General features: G+C 47.1%; 1 protein-coding gene across 1 annotated transcript; it reads left to right on the top strand.

The window, feature by feature from the left end:
* The first annotated feature begins 949 nt into the window (after positions 1-949).
* On the top strand, positions 950-14957 carry TTC34 (tetratricopeptide repeat domain 34). Its single transcript, XM_030964048.1, has 9 exons — positions 950-2068; positions 2135-2556; positions 2589-2814; positions 4439-4631; positions 6062-6228; positions 6664-6928; positions 7677-7891; positions 11272-11464; positions 14905-14957. Exons 1-9 carry the CDS (start codon positions 950-952, stop codon positions 14955-14957), a joined length of 2853 nt encoding a protein of 950 aa, XP_030819908.1.
* Positions 14958-21821: the final 6864 nt, after the last annotated feature.

Genomic DNA, 21821 nt, shown 5'->3' on the forward strand with positions numbered 1-21821 from the left:
AGCACCTGGGCTTGCTGGCATCTGGCATTTGAAAAGCTGCTCCCTGCAAACGGAAAAACTTGTGTTCCAGAGCCCCTCGTGGCTGATATTCTGCTAAAATTCTGCTCCATGGTCCCCCCATTGCTGATCTGCTCTCAAAGCTGTGCTCCACAGCCCCTCATGGATGATTTTCTGTCAAAACTCAGCTCCACAGCACCTCATTGCTGTTTTACTGCTAAAACTCTGCTTCACAGCCCCTCATTGATTATTTTCTATTGAAACTCTGCTCCACAGCCCACCATTACTGATTTTCTATCAAACCTCTGCTCCACAGCCCCTCACTGCTGATTTTCTGATAAAATTCTACTCCACGGCCCCTCATTACTGATTTTCTGCTCAAACCCTGCTCCTCACCCCCTCACTGCTGATTTTCTGCTAAAACTCAGTTCCACAGCCCCTCATTTCTGATTTTCTGCCCAAACTCTGCTCCTCACCCTCTCACTGCTGATTTTCTGCCCAAAGCCTGCTCCACAGCCCCTCATTTCTGATTTTCAGATAAAACCCTGCTCCACAGCCCTCCACTGCTGATTTTCTGACTCCATGGCCCCTCGTTTCTGATTTCCCGCTCAAACCCAGCCCCACAGCCCCTCACTGATGATTTTCTGCTGATTTTCTGCTCAAACCATGCTCCACAGCCCTTCATTGCTGATTTTCTGCTCAAACCATGCTCCACAGCCCCTCATGGCTGATTTGCTGCTCCAACCCTGCTCCACAGCCCCTCATTTTTGATTTTCTGCCAAAACCCTGCCCCACATCCCCTCATTTGAGATTTTTTGCCCAAACCCTGTTCCACAGCCCCTGGTTTCTGATTTCCTGCTCAAACCCAGCTCCACAGCCCCCCACTTCTGTTTTCCAGGCCCCGGCCATGTCCGGCCCGTGACGCCGCTCGGTGAAGGCCCAAGCCCAGGACATGTCCCCCGAGGAGCTCGCCGCCCTGCTCTGTGGGGAAGGAGACGAGCGCCTCTCCCTGCAGGAATTTCCAGCAGCCACAGCTTTTTACCTGGCCGCCTTCAGCTGCTGTGCCCACACAGCGGTGCAGAGAGTGAACTCCATGGCCCACGGGCTCTGGGAGAGAGTGGTGGCCACCTTGGAGGCCTGGTGCCAAGGCAAGGCTCAGATCCCCAAAATCCAGAGCAGGAACTTGGCCGTGGTGTCCCTCAGCGTGGGAATAGCTGCGATTTTCCTCTCCACCCTGATCCCCAACAACGTGGTGGCCTCAGTGTACGAGCTGGAGGCCCTGCTGAGGCGAGGGTGCTCGGAGGAGGTGGTGAGGAAATGCAATCTCCTGCTGGAGGGTAACCCGAGGGGTTCCATGGAGCTGCTGCTGCTGAGGGCGCTGGCACGGGTGCTCTCAGGGACACAGGTTGGGAAGGGAATCCTGGATTATGTCCAAGCCTTTGTGCTGCACCAAACTGAGGCAGCAGCCTACGTGTGCAGCAGGCAAAGGGAGCACCTGCCCCAGGTCGTCCAGGCTTTCTCTGATCATCTCTCCAGGCGCCAGGAGGAAAGCCCAAGCTGCAGCTCCTCAGAGCAGTGGCTGGGTGAGTGCTACAGATTCCTGGCTGAGGTGGCACCAGGGCATGCCTGGGTGTGCAGGGCACGGGCAGCCCACCTGCGAAAAACAGGAGAGTTTCAGGAGTGTGTGGCTGTTTGCACCAAGGCCCTTGAGGGATTGTCAGCTGAGAATCTCAGAGGTGAGAATGTTCTAGCTCTTCTCCTGGAACGAGCTGCTGGGTATTTCTTCCTGGGAGGATGCACGCAGGAAATGATGCAGGATTTAGCAGCAGCTTTTGCAGCAGACTCTGCCCAGGCAATGAAACGCTTTGAAGAGCTTTTCTCAGCCTGTGATGCTGAGAAGATTGAGGAGCAAGCCAGAGCTGCCCTGGAGGGGAGGTTTGCAGCCTACAGGGAGGCTGTGCGTGCTCGGACTGAGCTCAGGGGCACCTGTGGCACTGAGCTGCTCCCTCCTGTCATCCAGACAATCCAGCTGCTCCTGCACATCTGCCCAGGGTCCAGCCGGGAGCTCAGGGTCCGGCTGGCAGACTGTCACCTCCTGCAGGGACACCCCAGGGCTGCCCTGGACATGTGTGAGCAGCTGCTGGCAGCAGAGCAGAGCACTTACCACAACACCCTGCTGGCACTGCGAGGCTTCTGCTCCCTCCATGCCCAGGACCACCAGGGAGCCCTGCAGGACTTCCAGAGGGTCATTGAGCACGAGTCCCCACATCCCAGCAGCTGCATCAAAGCCCTGTGTGGGCGTGGGCTGATCCGCATTTCTGGTGGCAGCAATTACTTGACAGCCCTGGATTATATCACAGCTTGCCAGCTCAAGCTGGATGAAACCATCTTCACCATCAAGTCCTACGTGCCATGGAACCAGAGGGGATTGCTGCTGAAGGTCCTCCAGGAGGAAGGACAGATGATGCTCCAGAAGAAGAGGTACCCAGGAGGCAGCTCAGTTTCCTTTCAGAAAAAAGCAAACAGGGCTGCGCACATTCCTAACCTTGAAGGTGTTTTGTTTTGTTGGCTTCTTTTTTTTCCCACTCCAGAGATGCCCCTGGGGTTTTCCAGCTGGCTTCTCTCTTGGTGGAGCTGGACAGCTCTGACGAGGCATCCCGGATCCTGTGTGCTGATGCCCTGTACCAGATGGGCCGTGGGGAAGAAGCCCACGAGATGCTGTCACTGGCCCTCTCCAGAAACCCCCAGAGAGCTCCTGTGCTGGCCAGGCTGGCCCTGCTGCAGCTCAAGAGAGGATCTGTGTACGATGGCAACCAGGTAAGGAGCACCTGGAAAAGCCTCATCCTCGGGTCATTCCCTCCTCAACAGCTGATTTGCCAGATTTTTCCCAGATCACAGTGAAATCACAGATTAATCCCTGTGTTCAGTGGTTTGGGTGCATTCCCCCTTTATAACTAAACTTTGCTGTTAGGAGCTCCTTGAATTGCAGCAGGGAGAGAGCTGTGACACAGTGAAACTTGAAGCCCATGTGCAGAACCCTTAGCAGAACTTAAAGGTCAAAATACAGAGCTGATATTGCCATAAAATCATAGAATCACAGGAATTTGTGTCCAAAAAGGCCACAGAAGGACTCCCAGTTAAATCCAGCTCATTCCTCACGTGCTTTTTAATGGCATTTCTCAGCACTTTAACCAGGCAGAGCATCCTGTCCCTGGGGACAACATTATGGGATTGGCAATGTTCCCTTAGAGAAAAGAAGGCACAAGTGCCACCTCCCCAATTATCCTAATTAAGCATTGGAGAAGAAAGACACAAATGCAGAAACTCCAATATCAGTCTGCAGTTTTGTGTCTCCAGTGCTGATAAATTGTGCTGGAAACCCTGAAAGCCATTCCAGCAAAGCTGGTTCTCCTAGCCAGGATTACAAAGCTGAATTCCCAGGCTCTGCCATCAGAGGGAACTATTGTATTCTTTTTTAAATGCCATATGAATTCTGCGAACCCATAAGGAGAAAGGTTTTATTTTCAGCACTTCCCTACTGCCTATGAAAAATAAAAGTTTGCTGTAATTTGCTGCTTTTAGGATGGCTGTTAATGAAGGATGTGGTTTTTTAGAGTGCTCTCCTTGGAAGCTGGATTTCCATCTGCAGCTTCTGCTGCAATTTCTGCATGGAACATCTGGAAATTTCTCCTCAAAATATTTTTAGCCCACCTGCCTCTCACATGCCAATCACCTTTATCTATCAATAAAATAGAGAAATTTATGAGTTCAAGGGATGTGTCTGGTACATCAAGATAACTTTGTTCTTGTCCAGACTTCTCTGGCTCAGATTTGAATATCCAGTCCCTGTTGAGCACTGCAAAAGCCATCTTTTGATTCATTTTCATTGGAAATTTTGTTTAAAAAGTGCTTGTTGAGGCAAAGATACCAAAGGTCAGACAGGATTCTTTTCCAGATGGACACTGTGTGGGTTTGAATCCATGCTTTTCCCAGATTACCAATAGCAATACTAAAAATAATTTACAGCACTTCCCTAATTTTCCATAAATCCACTGGTTCTGATTTTGCAGTCAAAAGGGTCCCTGGAATCCTTGTGTTCCACAGGAACATTCTCTTTTTTGGGCAATCATCCTGTATTTATAAAAACACTCCACTGCCAATATGGATGCTGCCCAAAACAAAGCAGGCAGCACCAGGTATTTGCCCTGGATTATTTCCACAGCTGCAGTGGTGGTGAGGAAAGATAAGAATCCCTGTTTTCTCCAACCTGCATTCACAGCAGGGCCAGCTGAGGAGATAAATCAGGGAGATCTGTGGTCCTGGGCTGGCTGAAGCCCCAGGGAGACATGAGGGAAGCTGAGGAAGGACACAAATCTCTCACACACAACCTCACACCCCATTCAACACTTTCTCTGCTGCCTTTTCCTCTCCCATCCTTAAGCTGCTGAGGAGACTGATCAGAATTGGAGACTCCTCCTGCCTCCTGCCAGTCGTGGACATTTTCCAGGACGAGGACAGAAAGCTGCTGCAGAGCCACTGCCGCTGGCGAGCCCTGGCCATCCTGAAGGGCAAACAGGAGGCTGCTGCCATCAGAGAGGCCATTGCCCACCTGTCCTTTGCCATCCTTGCTGCAGGTAGGACACCAGGATGCCCGTGGGGATTTGCTCCTAAGGGAAATCATGTGGGTGGGACAGGATGTCCAGATCTCCTCTGTCACCTCCCCGGTGAGGGCTGACACAGCACGTTCACCTGGGCCATGAATTTTAAATTTTAAACTTCAAAAATTTTTAATTTCAAAAATTTTACATTTTAAATTTCAAGGCATTTTAAATTCCTTGAAATGGGTTCAGTTCAATTCTATGGGGGCATCACCCCCTCTTCTTCACCCAGTGCAAAGAAGTGAATGCAGCCCCTCACACATTTCACCACCCCAGTTTTCCCTCAGGAGAGAGACCAGGCTGACATGGAAATTCTTCTGGTGTGTTCCAAGTAAAACCATGTTTGTATGGAAATCTGCCTTTCACTCTGAGCAAATGTTATGACAGCAGCACTGAGGAGAAGAGAGACTGGCTGGTGGAAATGGAATAAAAACCCTGTTAATTGCTTGGAGATGGTTCCATTTCACAGCCCGTGCATTCCAGCTTATCAGCTCCCCACCTGCTAGAACAGATGCTTGTTAAGAAATAGATATTGTCTTTAGAGGAGCCAACTGGTAGAGCTCCAGAGTGATAATAACCTTTGGTACAGAAGTTTTGGAGCAAATCAGGAGGGAGAAAAAGCCTCATTACTGCAGAGGAATTGCTTGGAGCCTGTCTGCTGGCTGATCCCTGCAGGCAGCTGCATTTGCTGACCTCCCTATGAAAACATATTTCCAGTGGCACTGATGATTTATCATCCAATATTGGATGCCACAGTTATTGATTGCAACCCTGGGCATGTTAAGATCCTTATCGAAATTGCCTTGCAAGGAAGGGATGTGTGGATGGCAGGCAGAGAAATGCTCTGCAGGCAGGGAATGGAGGGACCAGGATTTTCTCTGACAACTCTGTGTGTTTATTTGGGCAGCACTTGTATGAAAGCAGAGGGGAAAAAAAAGAAAAAAAAGCAGCTCAGTATCACAAATCCCAGTGCATATTAATTCTGGCAGGGAATTAGTCAGTCCCATCTGGATAACTCATTTATCCAAAACAATGTGTACCTTCCCTGCCTGTGGGAGGGGCCTGGGGACTCTTTAAGGTCTCTTCCAACCCAAACAATTCTGTGATTCTGACCCCACTTTATTAAAACAGCCAAATGGCTTCGTGCCTCCACTCTCACACAGTCACAGATCTCCCTCTTGGGGCTTTCTCCTCTCATTCCTGCTGCTCCTACTCCAACCTGACACAGATTCTTCTTTCCTTTCAACACGTGGCAGGAATTCCACTTGCAACAAAAATAAAGGAAACTTCCACTTAAGCAAACTCTCATTGTACTTCATCCTGAGGTATCCTCAGGCCAAGTGGAGCTTTTTGGAGCATCCTGTGGGTACCCTTGCAGTAACCATGGCTGCATCCCTGTCCTCCAGGTGGTTATGCTGAGGATTGCCTCCTCACCAGGGCACGATGCTATGGGCGCCTTGGGCAGATGAAAACTGCAATTTTTGATTTTAATGCTGTCCTGAAGGAGGATCCCAGGAATGTGCAAGCTCTGAGTGGCCGAGGGTTTGTTCACCTCGCTCTGAGGCAGCAGAAGGTACTGTCCATGTGGGGCTTTGCTGGTTTTTCTGAACAATAGGAGTGTAAAGCATCACAGAATTTGTTGTGGAATCGCTGGAATCAGGAGTTTCTCGCAGAATTTGGGCAGTGAAATGTGCTGGGTTTGGCTGGGTGTATGAACAGCCCATCTGGCTTTACTGATTTTCTTTCCCAAGCCTCAGGAGAGGAGGGCTAAACCTTGGTCACAGTCTTCTATGATAACCCAAGGAGTTTAAAGCACTTTGCAAACACTGATTCAAACCTGCCTTTATGACCTCCTATCAGCTTTGCAAATGGAAAAGTTGCAGCACAAGGACAGGGAAGAGCAAAGTTTTTCCTTGGTTCAGCAGAGAACAGAAAGCAGCTGAAAGAACAAATAATCAATACTAAATTATTGCTTCCATTTCTTTCCTTGGTGTTGTTTTTTCCACAGGAGGCAGTGCAAGATCTGATCTCGGCACTGAAGGTGGAGGCAGGAGCAGTGATCCCAGCAATCCTGTCCTTGAAGCCTGAAGCCCAAGGCTTGGTCACTGGGTGGCTCCTCCAGCATGGCAGGGCCACTCTCAGCAAGCTCATGGCCACCAAAGATGTCCCAGAAGAAACCCTCAGGGACCTTCTCACGATGGCAAAAGCACTGACCAAAATCTGCAGGGCTGCACAACATCACATCTTCTACACTGATGTTCTGATGGCAAATGGTGAGTGCCAGTCCTTCAGCACAGCTGGTCAGGCCTGGTGAGAGAGCAGAAAAATGGATAAAAGTGAATATTAAATGTCAAGGGTGTTGCTGGATGGTTCTGGATGGTGCTGGATGGTGCTGGATAATGGTGGATGGTGCTGGATGGTGCTTCTCAAGAGAAGTTTGAAAACATTTTGGGACTTTAACTGCTCAGAGATGCGTTAGAAAGTCTCTTTTCCCAGCCCAGCAATCGAAGAAGGAGTCAGAGCTCTTCAGTTCTCCTTCTCAAGGTTGCTTATTGTTTGTTATCTATAAAATTCTTTCTCCTGACCTGCCAAGCTCCACTCAGCAGGTCAGACAGAGGCACACTGGCAGCCCTCAGGGTGGTGTTACCTTTTTATACTAAAAACTACGTGTACAATATTTACAATTCCTTCCCAATCCCTATCACCTATGTTAGACAGTGAGCTTCTACTCTAAACCAATCCAAAAGTGCCAACATCACAGCAGAAGATGGAGGCCAAGAAGAAGAAGGAGAAAGGCTGGACATGCCCAGATTCCTCCATCTTGCCCCCTGAACCCCCATTCTAAAATCCCCAAAAATCTATTTTTCACCCCATGACAAACTGATTATTATTCTACTTATACTTTCGTGGCTTGCAGATCCTCATATAAGGTTGGTAACTTGCTCCATGGGTCATAATCAAAACCACAGGCATCTTGGGCTCTCTGTGGGTTATGGAGTTTGTGCTGATGTTCCCCAACAGGAAGGCACCAAGAGGCCCTCAAGCACCTGCACGAAGCCTTTGGCCACTGTCCTGCTGAGGACTTTGCCAGGGCTCGCTTGGCTGTGCTGCAGCTGCAGGGCAGGAACGTGGCGGGAGCAGCTGCCCCGCTCAGTGTCCTGGCCAGGAGAGATGAGAAGGACTTGGCCTTTCTCCTCAACTTTGTAGACACCAAGAAACAGCAGCATCTCGCTCAGGTACTGCCCTTTTATTTTGATCCCACATCTGTGGATTCAGTGGGGAAAGAATTGGGAAGCAAAACTGGGATTTTGCAGGGGTTTCTCCATGCCTTGAGAAGTGTGTGGGGAGAGTTTCAGCAGATGGACAGGGCACAAATTGGCTTTTCCTCCAGCCAGGTCAGGGAGTTGGAGCCAAAATTCTTCCACTGCAGTGACCTTGATCAGTCTCTGATCATCCATCATTGCCACATCTGAGCCCTTGGGATTCCTTCTTGGTCTCCCTGGCACAAGAGCTGGTGATGCCCACACTGAAATTCAGAGGGTTTGAGGGCAGCAGGTAGGGATTTAAGAGATCTTTGCTAATTGTTGCACTCTGGGGGATACATGGGGCCCATGGGTGGCTCCTGGTGAAGGGGGATTCATGTTTTGCTCATTTTCATGGTGAAAAGAGCTGAATATTTCAATTCAGTGGCATTAAATGCTTCCATCCTTCTTTTGTGCAACATTTAGGATTTCTAATATGTGATCATTTTTACAAAATTCAGGGGTTTGAGGCTGGTTTTCTTGGCTAAAACTGACACAACAATGCCACAAAGCTCTGGTCCCCCCCAAGTATTTATTATTCAGCATTTTTTCCTGTTTCTCCCTCAAAGTACACCCAGAAAGTATCTCCAATAATGAGACAAGAGAAGGTCAGATTGATGGTGAAGAGTTTTAACACTCAGCCAAGCATCTGCAATTCTGATTACCCAGAAGCTCTGGGTTCTGAGAATCAGTTTGCTTCCTTTTATTCAATTTGTTGCTGGTGTGCACCCTGGTGAGAAGCTATATTGTTATGCTCCCTCCCAGGTTATAAAACAAACAACATGCTGATATCCTTAATGCAGCAAGAGGAGCCCTTGGAATGTATTTGAACAGAACAGCAGGAGGATATAAGTAAACAAGTATTAATTTACCAGTCCCCAGACATGACCCATTACAGAGAAAAGAGCCCCTCTCTTCTAAATAATGTAAAAAGTTCAGTCTTAGGGGGAAGAGTTGGAAGATTTCAGAGGCAATTTGCAATCTTCCACTTCAGAAAGTTGATAAAGGAACAATTGAGACTGTGACTAGGGAGGCCCTGAGGAGGTGTCTGTAAATGAAGACACATTTTACAGCTGAATTTCCCCTGCTGCCACATCACTTCTTCTGTGGGGGTCTCACAGCCCAGTCCATCCATGCTGCTTCCCTTCTGAGGCAACACAGGAGGAATGTTCTTTGCTGTCAGGAAGAAAAGAAAAATGAAAAGAAAAAATCAAACTAACATTTGTATCGCTTATATTGCACTGACAAGTGAGAACCCACTGGTGCCACAGGTGAGTGAAGCCTTTAAAATGGGAGAGGAATTTATTTCTGCCTCTTTTTGGCAGCCGTGTCTGAAATAAAACCCCTCACTGTGGCTTATTTATCATGAGAGGTTGAGACAAGAGGTGTGACCAGGCTGATTTCAAAACTGGAGCCCAATACCAGGGTTGGGAGTTTAAAAAGAAAACATTGCTCCCTTTCATCTCATGCTTTTAAATGTTTGAACTCAAGCACCTGGGGGGTTTTAGATGTATTTTGTGACCAGGGGATGAGTGTGTGCTCTCTGGGGTGTGGAAGGAATTGTTTCATCCACCTGCCCAGCGTCTCAAAGGATTTCCCAGCAGCACTTCCTTTTGCCTGTCAGGTTTTTCTGGTTTGTGGAAGGAATACCTCAGTAAAAGCAAACTTTTAAAAGCTTACAGAAAGAATTAATGCTAGAATTCCCAATGATGGCCTGACTTTACCAGGATTCCTACCCTGGGAGAGGGAGTTTGCTCTGTTCCTGAATTTCCCAGGTAGGAGAAGAAGAGTTCAGAGTTCACACCCAGTCTCAGCGCTCCAGCACAAAAACATTTCTGCCACATTGTTTTTTTGAGAAGTTGGAATTACAGGCATTTTAAAAACGTGTCATCATTATCCTGGAGGCAGGTCTGAAGACCTAAAAATAGTTCTCCATAAGCTGAATAGGAAAGGGTGGAGGAAGGAGAGAGCTCCTTGATGTACTCGTTCTTATTTCATGGAAAACAAAGCCATAACATTCTCCCATTATTTATAGTGAAAGGGGTCCCATGCTGAGAAATTTGTAAACAACTGGGAGAGCCCCATGGGAACAGGAATCTGAAAGATTTATTAAGCTGCAAAAGGTCAGAGGAAGGGAGTTTGCTTTGCTGCTCGTGCAGCTTCAACCCTTGGCTTTCCTAAGTCAGGGGTAAATGCACGACTGATTCCCAACCCCTCACAGAGATCCTGGGGGCTGCAGCTGCTGTGGAGAGCCACATTCCTACAAAAAAAAGTCTCCAAAACTACATGGTCTGTGCCAGAATTAGGGGAAGTTGCCATTCCACATGGCCTTCATGGCTTGTGCAGGTGGAGAAGGAAAGACTTGCTCCAAAATCTCCTGGAAACACCCAACCCTCTCCCAAAGCTCAGAGTTAATCATTCCATCTGCAGGGATTTACTGCTCAGGGTCTGACCCTTGGCCATAAATTCCATGCCCAGTAAACTCCTCACTCTTTTTCTTTCTAAGGAATTAAGCCTTGGTCATGTCATAAGATTGGTCCCTAGGGACTGGAACCAAAAATGCCACAAAAATATGTGTGTGTTCAGTCCTTTACACCCAGTGAGGTGAATAGATGGAAAAAAGGGACGCAGAGACCCAATCCAGGAATCCAGGGATCCACTCATGGCCCTTTCCAGGTGGCACCTGAATTATTTCAGTCTGGAAGCCAAAATGAAAATTTTAATGACAAGTTGGACTCCAGTTCCCCTGGAATGCACTCCAAGGATTTTCCTGCCCTTCCAGGTCACCTGCAATGAGGCTGATGACAAAAATGCTCCTCCAAGGCCATGTGCAGGGAGCAGCTGAACTCTTATCTGTATGCAAAAATTATTATTTCTCCAGCTAGATGCAATTCCAACATTTGATAAAATAACTAATATTTCTTAGTGTCTGTGTGTATGACCAGTCCAGACTAGATTTTTTTCCCCCTAATTTTTTCCCCTTTATGTCACTATAGGACGTGAAACAACACAAGTGCACACACTGCTGCTCTCAAGGTGAAAAAAGGGAAGTTTATTTTTTGACTCTAACATTTACAGTTTTCTAAAAGTGGCAGTGGATTGGAGGGTGACAGTGCTACCTCTCCAATGACACTGAATAAACCAACAGTTTATCAAATTTCTTTTCTTCCATAAAAGAATGCAAAACAATAAGTTTTTACAGAAAGTGTGTGAGAAAGTTCGTTACAAGAATGTAAACATCAGAAAGCTTAGAAAATCTTTAAAAATCAGGGCAACACCTTTATTAACTAACATGGATTCCTCTGTCCCCACAGGCAGCAGCCCAGGAAGGGAAGGTGCTGATGAAAGGCCATGACCACCAGCAGGCTCTGGGTTACCACAGCCTGGCTGTGCTGGCCAGCAGGGCCAACCCCAGGTATCTGAGGCACAGAGCTGCCTGCCTGATGCGCATGAAAAAATATGAAAAAGCTCTGAAAGACATGGACAAAGTGATCCAAGAGCATGGCTGTAACAGCCCAAAAACACAGGCTGGGGATCACTGCTGCCAGGGCTTCCTGCTGCTGGCCCTGGCTCAGGAGGAGGCAGCAGTGCAGCACTACATGCAAGCCCTGCAGCTGGATGAGCCCCTGGCCCTGGGCACCATCACTGAGTGCCCTGGCAGGGAATCTTTAACCAAAACTTTTCACAAAATTGCACAATATAACTTTGAAAAGCAGCGTTATGAAGAGGCCTGGAAAATCACAGACTATGGGCTTAAAATTGATAAAAGTTCTGAGCTCCAGAAGCTGAAAGCAAGACTGAAAAGAGAGGCATCGAGCTGTAGCATACATTGATTTCTCTGTCTGGGGATTTTCCAGTCTGATTGCTTTCTGGGAGGCTGCAAGAATGAAGGAAAGATGAGGAAGATAAGAAAGATGAGAAGCTGATGATAAATATGCAACAGACACTGAACATGGAGTAGAAAGTTGAAGGCAGCAAAACAAACCTGACCAAGAGAGCAATGAGGAAAAAAAGCAAATTGCAGCATTCAGGATTCCTTAAAATTATTGTGGATTATGTAAACTCCACATTGTGAGAAAAAAAAAGCCCTTTTTTCTGGTTAAACAACAAATTCTAACACAGGGGTTCCAGTCCTACTGAAGGAAAACATTCAAATCCCTTGCAGCTCATGAATAATAATCATGTATTTCCTACCTAGCATTTGATGAGCTTTAACACTTACTGTTCAATCAATTGGCTTTATTTTTATGGGCCAGTCAAAAGAATCAGTCAAAAGTAACTCCTGTAAGGTGTTTGTGAGGGCCCTGTCTGTTGGTTACTACTGGAAGGAAATTGATCCAATTTTTTTTTCAGCTTGCAAATGGAGCCAACAGTTGTTTAAGGACATCATTTCATGCTTGGAAAGAAGCTCTCCCACAGCATCTTGATGCCCATTATGGGGAAAAAGCCTCATCGGTGTCACTAGGATTAAAATTTAATTTGAAGGGGTGTGTTACACCCCTCTCCTGCCCCACTCTTGGATGAAGGATCTGCCCTGCCGGGAATGCAGTGGATTTGCCAGGATCAGCACCAATATCAGGGATGGGGCAGCACAAACCCCCCAAAAAAACTGTTCTGCTGCCCCAGGAGACAGTGAAACAACAGATAAACTGTTCTACTGCCCCAAAGAACAAAGAAATATCAGAAAAAACTGTTCTACTGCCCCAAAACCAGTGAAATAACAGATAAACAGTTCTAGTGCCCCAAGGAATTGTGAAATAACACATAAACTGTTCTACTGCCCCAAAAACTATAAAATAGTAGATAAACTGTTCTACTGCCCCAAAGAAGAGTGAAATAACAGATAAACTGTTCTACTGCCCCAAGGGATACTTGTTTGTAATCCAGCTTGAAGCTGCGGTCATTAATTAATCACAGCTTAAATATCTGTAGTTTATTCAGCTCTAAGCTCTGTACAGACACTACCAACTATTTCTTTGCTCTCCATAAATTTTGTGCCTTCAAAATGTTCTGCACCCTCAATAACTGTGTTGCACATCATCACCAGGTAATGAATGCTGAAAGAAAACTGTGAAATCATGGTTGAGAATGTTTCTGCACAAACAGCACCCTGCCAGGCTTGCCCCTCTGAAGTATTCAACATTCCTTCTAAGCATGTGAAAGGAAAATCAGATGTGAAAATATTTGCATCACAAACAGAGTTAGACAAGGGAAGTTTCCTGACCTCTGTGCTCTGCAGTCCAGCAGGCAAAGAACAGCTTAGAAATGATGGCAAAGTGTTTGGAATTAAATATTCCACTAGAAGCTTTTCCTCAGAGTTCAGGCAGAGCTAAACTTGGAGCTTTTGTGATCTCAGAAGGTTTCATTTCCTTTTAAACCCCATCACTCCCATTAATATTTCCTATTTCACTTCGCTGTGCACTCCCAGGTACTGAGGGAACCTAAACACAGGAACCAACTTCTGCAGCTGCTCTGGAAGCTGACACATCTCCAGGGAATTCTTCTTCCTGCCTTTGAGCCCAGGTCATTGTCCTTCCCAGCTCCAGAGTGTGGTGGAAGTGTGGCTCTGGCCCAGAGCCATGCAAACCCAGGAATTTAATGAGCTTCCTTGTGCCCAAGTGAGGACAGCCCCCTTGGCTTGCAGGGGCAGATGTTCCACTCTAATGACAGCTAATCTAAAAGCCATTTCTTTCACCATCATGCCCCTGCAGAAGATTAACTGTTGTCACTGTGCTGCTGCTGCATCCAGCAGTTTCCAATGTGCCAGGGCTCCGAGGAGCTGCTGGCACCAGAAATTGGATGTGGTATACACAAAATGATCTCTAGCACTGGAGCCTGCCTTTGGAGCCTTGGCTGCTTCCCTTGGATTTCAGACACACTGATCTGATTCTTTTATCAAGATGAAATCAAGATAAAACTTTTCCCACTCCAACATCCTTTTGGCCCTCGTCTCTCACGTGAAAAGAACAACTCAATAATCACCCTGAGGGAGCACAAATGCAAAGGAGATTTCAGGTGATATGGAGGGGGGAGGCTCTTAAAAATATTATTCAAAGACAATTAGCTGAGGCAGCGGGAAGTTAAATAAATTCCTACTGGGATAGGATGTGAACTTCCAGCAGTGCCCCACAAGTAACTCACTTGAGGATGGTGCAGTGTCTTTGTGGCAGCTCTGGAGGTCTTTCCTCAGCCCAAACAGAGATTAGGGATTTAATGGAGCAATCTGTGTGAAATTCTCTGCTCTGTTCTGCCAGATGCCAGACACGACATAATAGCTCCTCTGGCATCAATGTCTATTAATCTAATCTTGACTTTGATTCTCTGTGTGACTCCCTTTCATCTGTAAAATGGGGATAATTCTCTCTTTCAGATGCCTGTCAGTACCTCTTCGTTCTGGGTACACGGTGCTTTGAAGATGACATTATTTGTACATTTCCTATTATTGTCAAAGAGCTGCACGTTGTCCCTGTCCCCTGTCCCTGTCCCCAGCCCGTCCCAAATCCCTGTCCCAAATCCCTGTCCCCAGCCCCTGTCCCTTGGAAACAAGAATCATCTCCTTGTCATTTTTAAAAGCAGTACATTTAATGGAACAGCTCAAACTTGCATGTGCTCTCTAACTGAAAATAATTTAAGGTAAAACATCTGAGATTTATTTTGTTTGGAATCTGTCTTTCTGTACAGTAAAACAAGGCAGGAGTCTCATCTCTTCCCTCGTCCTAGGGACCCTCAAACACCACCACAATCATCGGCTTGAGCTGGTCTGGCAGCCCCAAATAAATAAAATAAAAAGCTTTAAAAATAGAAAAATTAAAAAAAAACCCCAAACATAAAATTTAAAAAATAAAATTAATTAAAAATAAATGAAAAAAAAAAAAAAAAACGTAAAGTGCTGTAAAATGCCGTAAAAGTTCCATAAAATGTGCTGTAAAGCGCAACTGTCGTAAAAGGTGTCAAAAAGCGCGACTGTCATAAAAGGTCACATAAAGTGAAACTGTCGTAAAAGGCGTTGTAAAGCACAACTGTCGTTAAAGGTGCTGCAAAGCATGACTGTCATAAAAAGTGTCATAAAGCGCGACTGACGTAAAACTGCTGTAAAGCGCCGCTGTCGTAAAACGGAGTGCCGTCCACTCGTCTTCACCCGAGACTTTCGGCACACGCTTGTTATTAAGCACTTCAATAGCATCTCCTGCCGGGCCGTGGCTGCCGCGGGGCCGCTCCCAGCTTGCAGGGCGCAGCTCGGGCTCTTTGCCGCACGGGGGCGCCCGCAGCCGCCGCCCCGCCGAGCTCCGCCCCTCGCCGCCGCGAGTCTCCAGCGCTGCCCGGCCCCGCGGTCCCGCCCTCTGCGCCCCCGATCCCTCGCCCCCTTTGCCGACACAGCGCCGGCGGCGGCAGTTCAAGCCCCGTCGCTGCTGCGTCTCTGCAGTCCCCTGCGGCTCCCGGGAGCGCGCCTGGCGCGGCCGCGCCGCGTTCCCAGCGCCCCTTGTGCACGTTTCCCCGGGAAGCTCTGCCCCCCCCCACCCTGGCGTTCAAGCGCAGGCAGCACAGCCCGAGCTGCCCACGGGCCCCGCGGCAGGGCAGACGCCCACGGCAAACCCCGTCCCTGCCGGCGTTTCGGGGCAACCCGCCGGTACCGGCACAGCACCGCTTTCGCAGCAGCAGCGATATCACTCCGCGCCCCCTCAGCGCCGCTTCCGGGAATACCGCACTAAGCCGTGCTATATCCACGGCCCCGCCGCCAGCCCGCACTGCTTTCGCCGCAGCTTTGGTGCAGCCCCGCGGTTCCGAGCCGCTGCATGCCGCTGCCGATCCAAAGCCGGCATCCCTGTGCCCTGCCACGCCGCTTCCGCCGCCACTGGGTCTGTAGCACAGCAGGCGAATACTGCAGCTTTGCATGTATCCTTCCGCGTCTCTCCCTCTGCCGGAACTTGAGGACGCGGGCACGGCCACATGACCGAGAGATCCCTCCGCGGCGCGGCGCGTGCACAACCGATCTCTGATGTGCCTCCGCGTTTACGCTTTCCACGCTCCTAGCGCTCTAATGGCAGCTAATCTAAAAGCCATTTCTTTCACCATCATGCCCCTGCAGAAGATTAACTGTTATCAATGTGCTGCTGCTGCATCCAGCAGTTTCCAGTTTGCCAGGGCTCCGAGGATGTGGCACATGAAATGATCTCTGGCGCTGGAGCCTGCCTTTGGAGCCTCGGCTGCTTCCCTTGGATTTCAGACACACTGATCTGAGCTGGGATCTGCTGCTTCACTCAGTGGCACCTTAAGGAAAGCGGGTCATTATTTAGCATCCAAAGCTGTGGGATTCAGGAGAGTCCTTCCCCTCCTGCTCCTGCTGTGCATTTCAGGAATGACTTTTCCATATCAGGAATGACTTTTCCAGAGACTACACCTGCCCACAGGAGCAGTGGTTTATTGGCTCCCAGAAGTGCCTGGAGGGCAGAAAACAAACACAGCTGATATTCCTGGTGATATTGCTGAGATTGCTGGTTGTGGCTCTCAGCAGCTGAGGATGTTTGAGGACAGGTCGGGAACAAATTTCCACCCCAAATGGGAGGTTGGAGAACATGGGCCAGGCCCAAAGATGTTAGCAGAGAGTGGAAACCACTCCTGATCACAGTGATGCTGTTTTTAGTGCCTCGCTAATAAACCAGCATTTGAGAAAAGTGAGAAAGTGAGAAAACACCTCCTGTCCCGGCCCTCCCTGAAGTCACAGCCTGGTGCCACTGACCCTCTGGGTCCCACACCTCAATACAGGGGTGGAACCTTCACCTCTGAGGTGTGCAACCAGATAATTTCCAATTAATTCACTCCCAAAGTCTACCTTGGGCACAACATGCACGGCCAAGACGTGGAAACCTTGGCAAGCCTCCCTTGTGTCCCTGAGAGCCACAGGGGACGCGTTCTGTGCCAGAGCAGCTGTGGCTTTAGGTGTGTCACCAGCCAACCGGAGCATTTCTGTGTTTCTGTGTTCCCTACACAGCCCCAAAGAGTCAGGAGTTGCAGAGAATGAACCAGAATAAGAATTTCCCCCCTGGTCTCTAAAGGAAATGAAGAGCAGTAGCTCATAATCAGTTTGCACGCCTCATTCCTGAACTGCATCAGTAAACGAGAAAATTGAGCTGTGAAGCCAGGGGGGGTTTGTAGGAGGGAGCAGGAGGATGTTAATGATTCAATTCCACCCTGGTTTGCATTTTGTTATCCCCCTCATTTGTGCTCTCATCTCCAGGTGGGTGCTGCCACACCAAAAACCTCCTTGGGGTAACCCAGAGTGAGGGACCTGAAATCCCCACAGAGCCCCAGATCTCAGATGCAGATCAGTAGTGGATGAAATGGAAAACTGACAGGGAGTAGCATTTCTCCACTTGAAATGACCACCTCACAGAGCTTCTTGATTGCTTGGAAAGCTCAGATGTGCTGTTAGAAGAGATTCCAGCACTGGTAATGTGCTCCGTCTGTTCTCTGCGAGTCACACTCAAATCTGAAATTATTGGGAACACCTCTGAGTGCCTGTCACGGTGTAGGGTTTGTTCTCTCCCTGTAGATGTTAACAATGGGAACAATTATACCTTGCCATGTGCTGATTTTTGCAGCCTTGCCGAGAGGATTTTTTGCAGTGTTGTTTCTTTTCTTCTCGTGCATCATTTGGCCATTCTTGATCAGCTTCCTGAAGTAAACTGGTAATTAATTAGCCATCTACAGAAATTGCCCTGTGTCCGCACCGTTAATGTGCTTGGATGTTTTAATTGATTGCATTCTCAAATGGCTTGGATGGCTTAAATGCCAGCTAATGCAATCCAATTAAGACTCCTAATAAACCTGCCTGATGAACTGCAGGATAATCACACATCAAGCACAGATGTAGAGGAAAATGCCACAGAAGTGACAGTTCAGAATAGGCTGTGTCTTTTGGGAAGATCCAAACTGGGAACATTCCCTCTGACTGGTGCTGGATTTGGGCCCCAGGACCTGATCCAAGACAACTTTTAAGCGCACACTTACAGCAGCTCCCATGCACAAAAGATTTTGCACAGAGTCATGGAACAGCCCGGGTTGGAAGGGACACAAGAGGTCATGAGAGCCAAGCTCAGTGGGAAAGGGGTCCTGGGTGAGATTATCCATCACCCTGCCCAGCCTGGGAAATCTTATAAAATTCCACTGAGGGGAACCTTATCGTGTCCCTGGGGAGGCTCTTCCAGGGATTGATTATTCTCACGGGCAAAAAAAAATAATTCTTTTATCAAGATGAAATCAAGATAAAACTTTTCCCACTCCAACATCCTTTTGGCCCTCGTCTCCCACGTGAAAAGAACAACTCAATAATCACCCTGAGGGAGCACAAATGCAAAGGAGATTTCAGGTGATATGGAGGGGGGAGGCTCTTAAAAATATTATTCAAAGACAATTAGCTGAGGCAGCGGGAAGTTAAATAAATTCCTACTGGGATAGGATGTGAACTTCCAGCAGTGCCCCACAAGTAACTCACTTGAGGATGGTGCAGTGTCTTTGTGGCAGCTCTGGAGGTCTTTCCTCAGCCCAAACAGAGATTAGGGATTTAATGGAGCAATCTGTGTGAAATTCTCTGCTCTGTTCTGCCAGATGCCAGACACGACATAATAGCTCCTCTGGCATCAATGTCTATTAATCTAATCTTGACTTTGATTCTCTGTGTGACTCCCTTTCATCTGTAAAATGGGGATAATTCTCTCTTTCAGATGCCTGTCAGTACCTCTTCGTTCTGGGTACATGGTGCTTTGAAGATGACATTATTTGTACATTTCCTATTATTGTTAAAGAGCTGCACGTTGTCCCTGTCCCCTGTCCCTGTCCCCAGCCCCTGTCCCCAGCCCCTGTCCCTTGGAAACAGGAATAATCTCCTTTCCATTTTTAAAAGCAGTACATTTAATGGAACAGCTCAAACTTGCATGTGTTCTGTAACTGAAAATAAGGTAAAATACCTGAGATTTATTTTGTCTGGAATCTGTCTTTCTATACAGCAAAACAAGGTAAAAAAAAATATACCTTTATACCTTTCAAGTCATGTGCATGCAATTTTGAAATGCTTTTTTCGTTGAGAATATAATTGCAATACTGAAATATTTACAATACTGAAATTGGGTGTGACAATGAGACACCTGCATTCCAGAAGTCCTGAAAAACCTCTTGAGGGAAAAAACCTCTGAAACTTGCATGTGCTCTGTAACTGAAAATAATTTAAGGTAAAATATCTGAGATTTATTTTGTTTGGAATCTGCCTTCCTATAAAGCAAAACAAGATAAAAAAATATACCTTTATACCTTTCTAGTTATGTGCGTGTAATTTTGAAGTGGTTTTTTTTTTTCATTAAGAATATAATTGCAATAGTGAAATTGGGTGTGAAAATGAGACACAGCATTCCAAAAGTCTTGAAAAACCTCTTGGGGAAAAAGGTAAAGCGCCTCATGGAAAACGAGAACTTTCCTAAGAATTAATTATTGGGATAAAGAGAATTCTCCAAATGCTGAGAAGCCAGGAAATCACCTTGTCCTCTTAAAGGCAGCCCTGCTACGCAACCTAATTTCCAGTCTAGACATCAAACCAAGTGATTTCAGACGTGTTGGAAGGGGTTAAATCCCTGAGAAGTCTCAGAGCATTTAATTCATTGGGCATTGGGAGCCACCTGCGTGTGAGTGAGGGGGAGAGAGGGAGATTTGGGCACAGCACTTCGCAAAGACCATTCCTGGGGAGAGCCTCAGTGCTGGGAACATGAAGAAACATTTCTTTCTGACTGCCAGAAGACACAAACAGCCCAGTTTCACCCCAGAAACTGCTCGAGGCACCTCTGCAGCTGGAAATCCTCCCCCACAAGAGCCAGGTAAGGCACCTTCACCTTTTTACCTGCTTGTCTCTGCAGTGAATGCATCCAGAAACTCAGGGCAGGAGCTGCTGGGCCTTTCCTGCATAACAACACTGATATCTGATCGTTTTTAATTCTGGGGGTGCTCCAAGGATGCTCATCTCTAAAGGGAGAGCAAGAGAAGAGTTTTGAAACATCACCCAAACTTCGAGGTTTTCCCAGTTCTAAACTGTTTGAGCTGTGCCTCTCCCAGGACTTATTTCAGCTGGCAGCCAACCTGCTCCAAGGAGATATTTCAATGCTGAGCTTTATTTCTTTTCTGCTGGCTGACAGATGACAGGGTTCTGCTGGCTCTCAGAGACAAACCCATTATTTGTGAGCACAATGAGTTCTCCTCTGTGGGCAGCATCCCTGCCACAATAAATCACAGGCTGCATCCAGCCATTGTCCTGGAGCCAGGCATCTGCTGATTCACCAGGGAGAGGCTGCTGGGTTGGGCTTTTTTTTTTGTTTTTGTTTTAATGTCACCCTATAGCTTCAGATTTCCTCCTGGATTTAAGTGAAAAGTGTATCATAATCTCATTTGCTGGCATTTTGACTGGAATAATGGGCACTGTTCTGGTTACTAAACTGACCATTTTACACATGTATTATAAACCTTGGTTCAGGTCAGTTTTCCTGTTTAGATCAATTTATACACACAGAAGAAATAGATTTTGTATCTGGGTAAGCTGAACATTGAAACTCAGATGACACCAGGTAACATCTCTCTTTCCAGACTCGTGTTTCTTTATTGTACTAAAACCAAAAAGGTAAAAAATAAAAGAGATTTTAAGCAGTCTTGGAGGAGTTTTGGAGCTGCTCCTCACACAGGGGAGCTGATCATTTCTAACCTGCACTTCACACACTACAGGTGATTCCAGATCTGGAATTGCACTTCCACTGACACAGAACTGCCTCAAATAATTTATTTTTTTTTTAGTGCGTAGGCAAAGGATTCAGGGCAAACTACAAACCCTGACAGCCAGAGGGAAGAGACCTTCCCTCACATCTCAGATAGATGTGGATATAGAAATATATATATATTTATATAGATATCTATAAGGGTGTACCAGATAGAGATGGAGACCTTGTTTCCATGGCAACAACTCTTAAGACAAATCCCACTAAAGATGCTGCCACGTCCTGCTTGGCTCAGATTGCTTTAGGACATGGAGTTGTTTTCACATTTCACATTTGGTGGAGCTCTTTAATTCCTGCAGGAGAGCTCCAGCTGGGAAATCACTGCTCTACTGCACATCCACTCCCTGGATTTCTGGGAGCAGCAACCATGGGATCATCTGTTCAGGTGACCCAGAGCATTCAATGCCATCAATATTAACACTAAAAACTGTGCAAAAATTGGGCAGGCAACTAAAGTAGGCAATACATTCTCATATAATATTATCAGGTGCATATATATATATAATTTTAGGTTATATATTCTCATGTATTCTTATAAGCACAAAGTTTTTGAGGTTCACATCACTGGTGACAAAACAAACACAGGAAGAGGGAGAAAAAATACAATTTCTGATAGTTTCTATCTTCAGAATCAATTCCTTCCCAAGGAGGTCAACTTGAGATTTTGGCAACTATGACACAGCAACCAAACTTCTGAGCAAGGTAAAAATGTCCTTGAAGAGTCTCATCCCCGCTCAGTGTCCCAGGTGTAGCTGTAATTATTCCAGATTCTCCAGGGGAAATATGAAGACAACAATATTCAAGTGCTGTCTCCCCGACAGGTGAAGCATCAGCTCAAATATTTGCTGTCCAGGGCTGGAATCTCTGCCCTAAATTCCCCTCAGACTTGAGAATTTTTCCCAAGAAGACAAGCACTGCATAAAACCCCAGAGCTGCTCCCTCTCTGTGTTCAGGAGTTCTGTGCAGTTTGGGATGTCGTGTGTCTGAGGAAGAACCTTTGGAGTAAATATTCACATGTGGGGTCTCTGAGCTCCATTAAACACACCCCACAAAGAGGC

The sequence above is a fragment of the Camarhynchus parvulus genome, chromosome 21, assembly GCF_901933205.1.
Source record: "Camarhynchus parvulus chromosome 21, STF_HiC, whole genome shotgun sequence".
Lineage (NCBI taxonomy): Eukaryota > Metazoa > Chordata > Aves > Passeriformes > Thraupidae > Camarhynchus > Camarhynchus parvulus.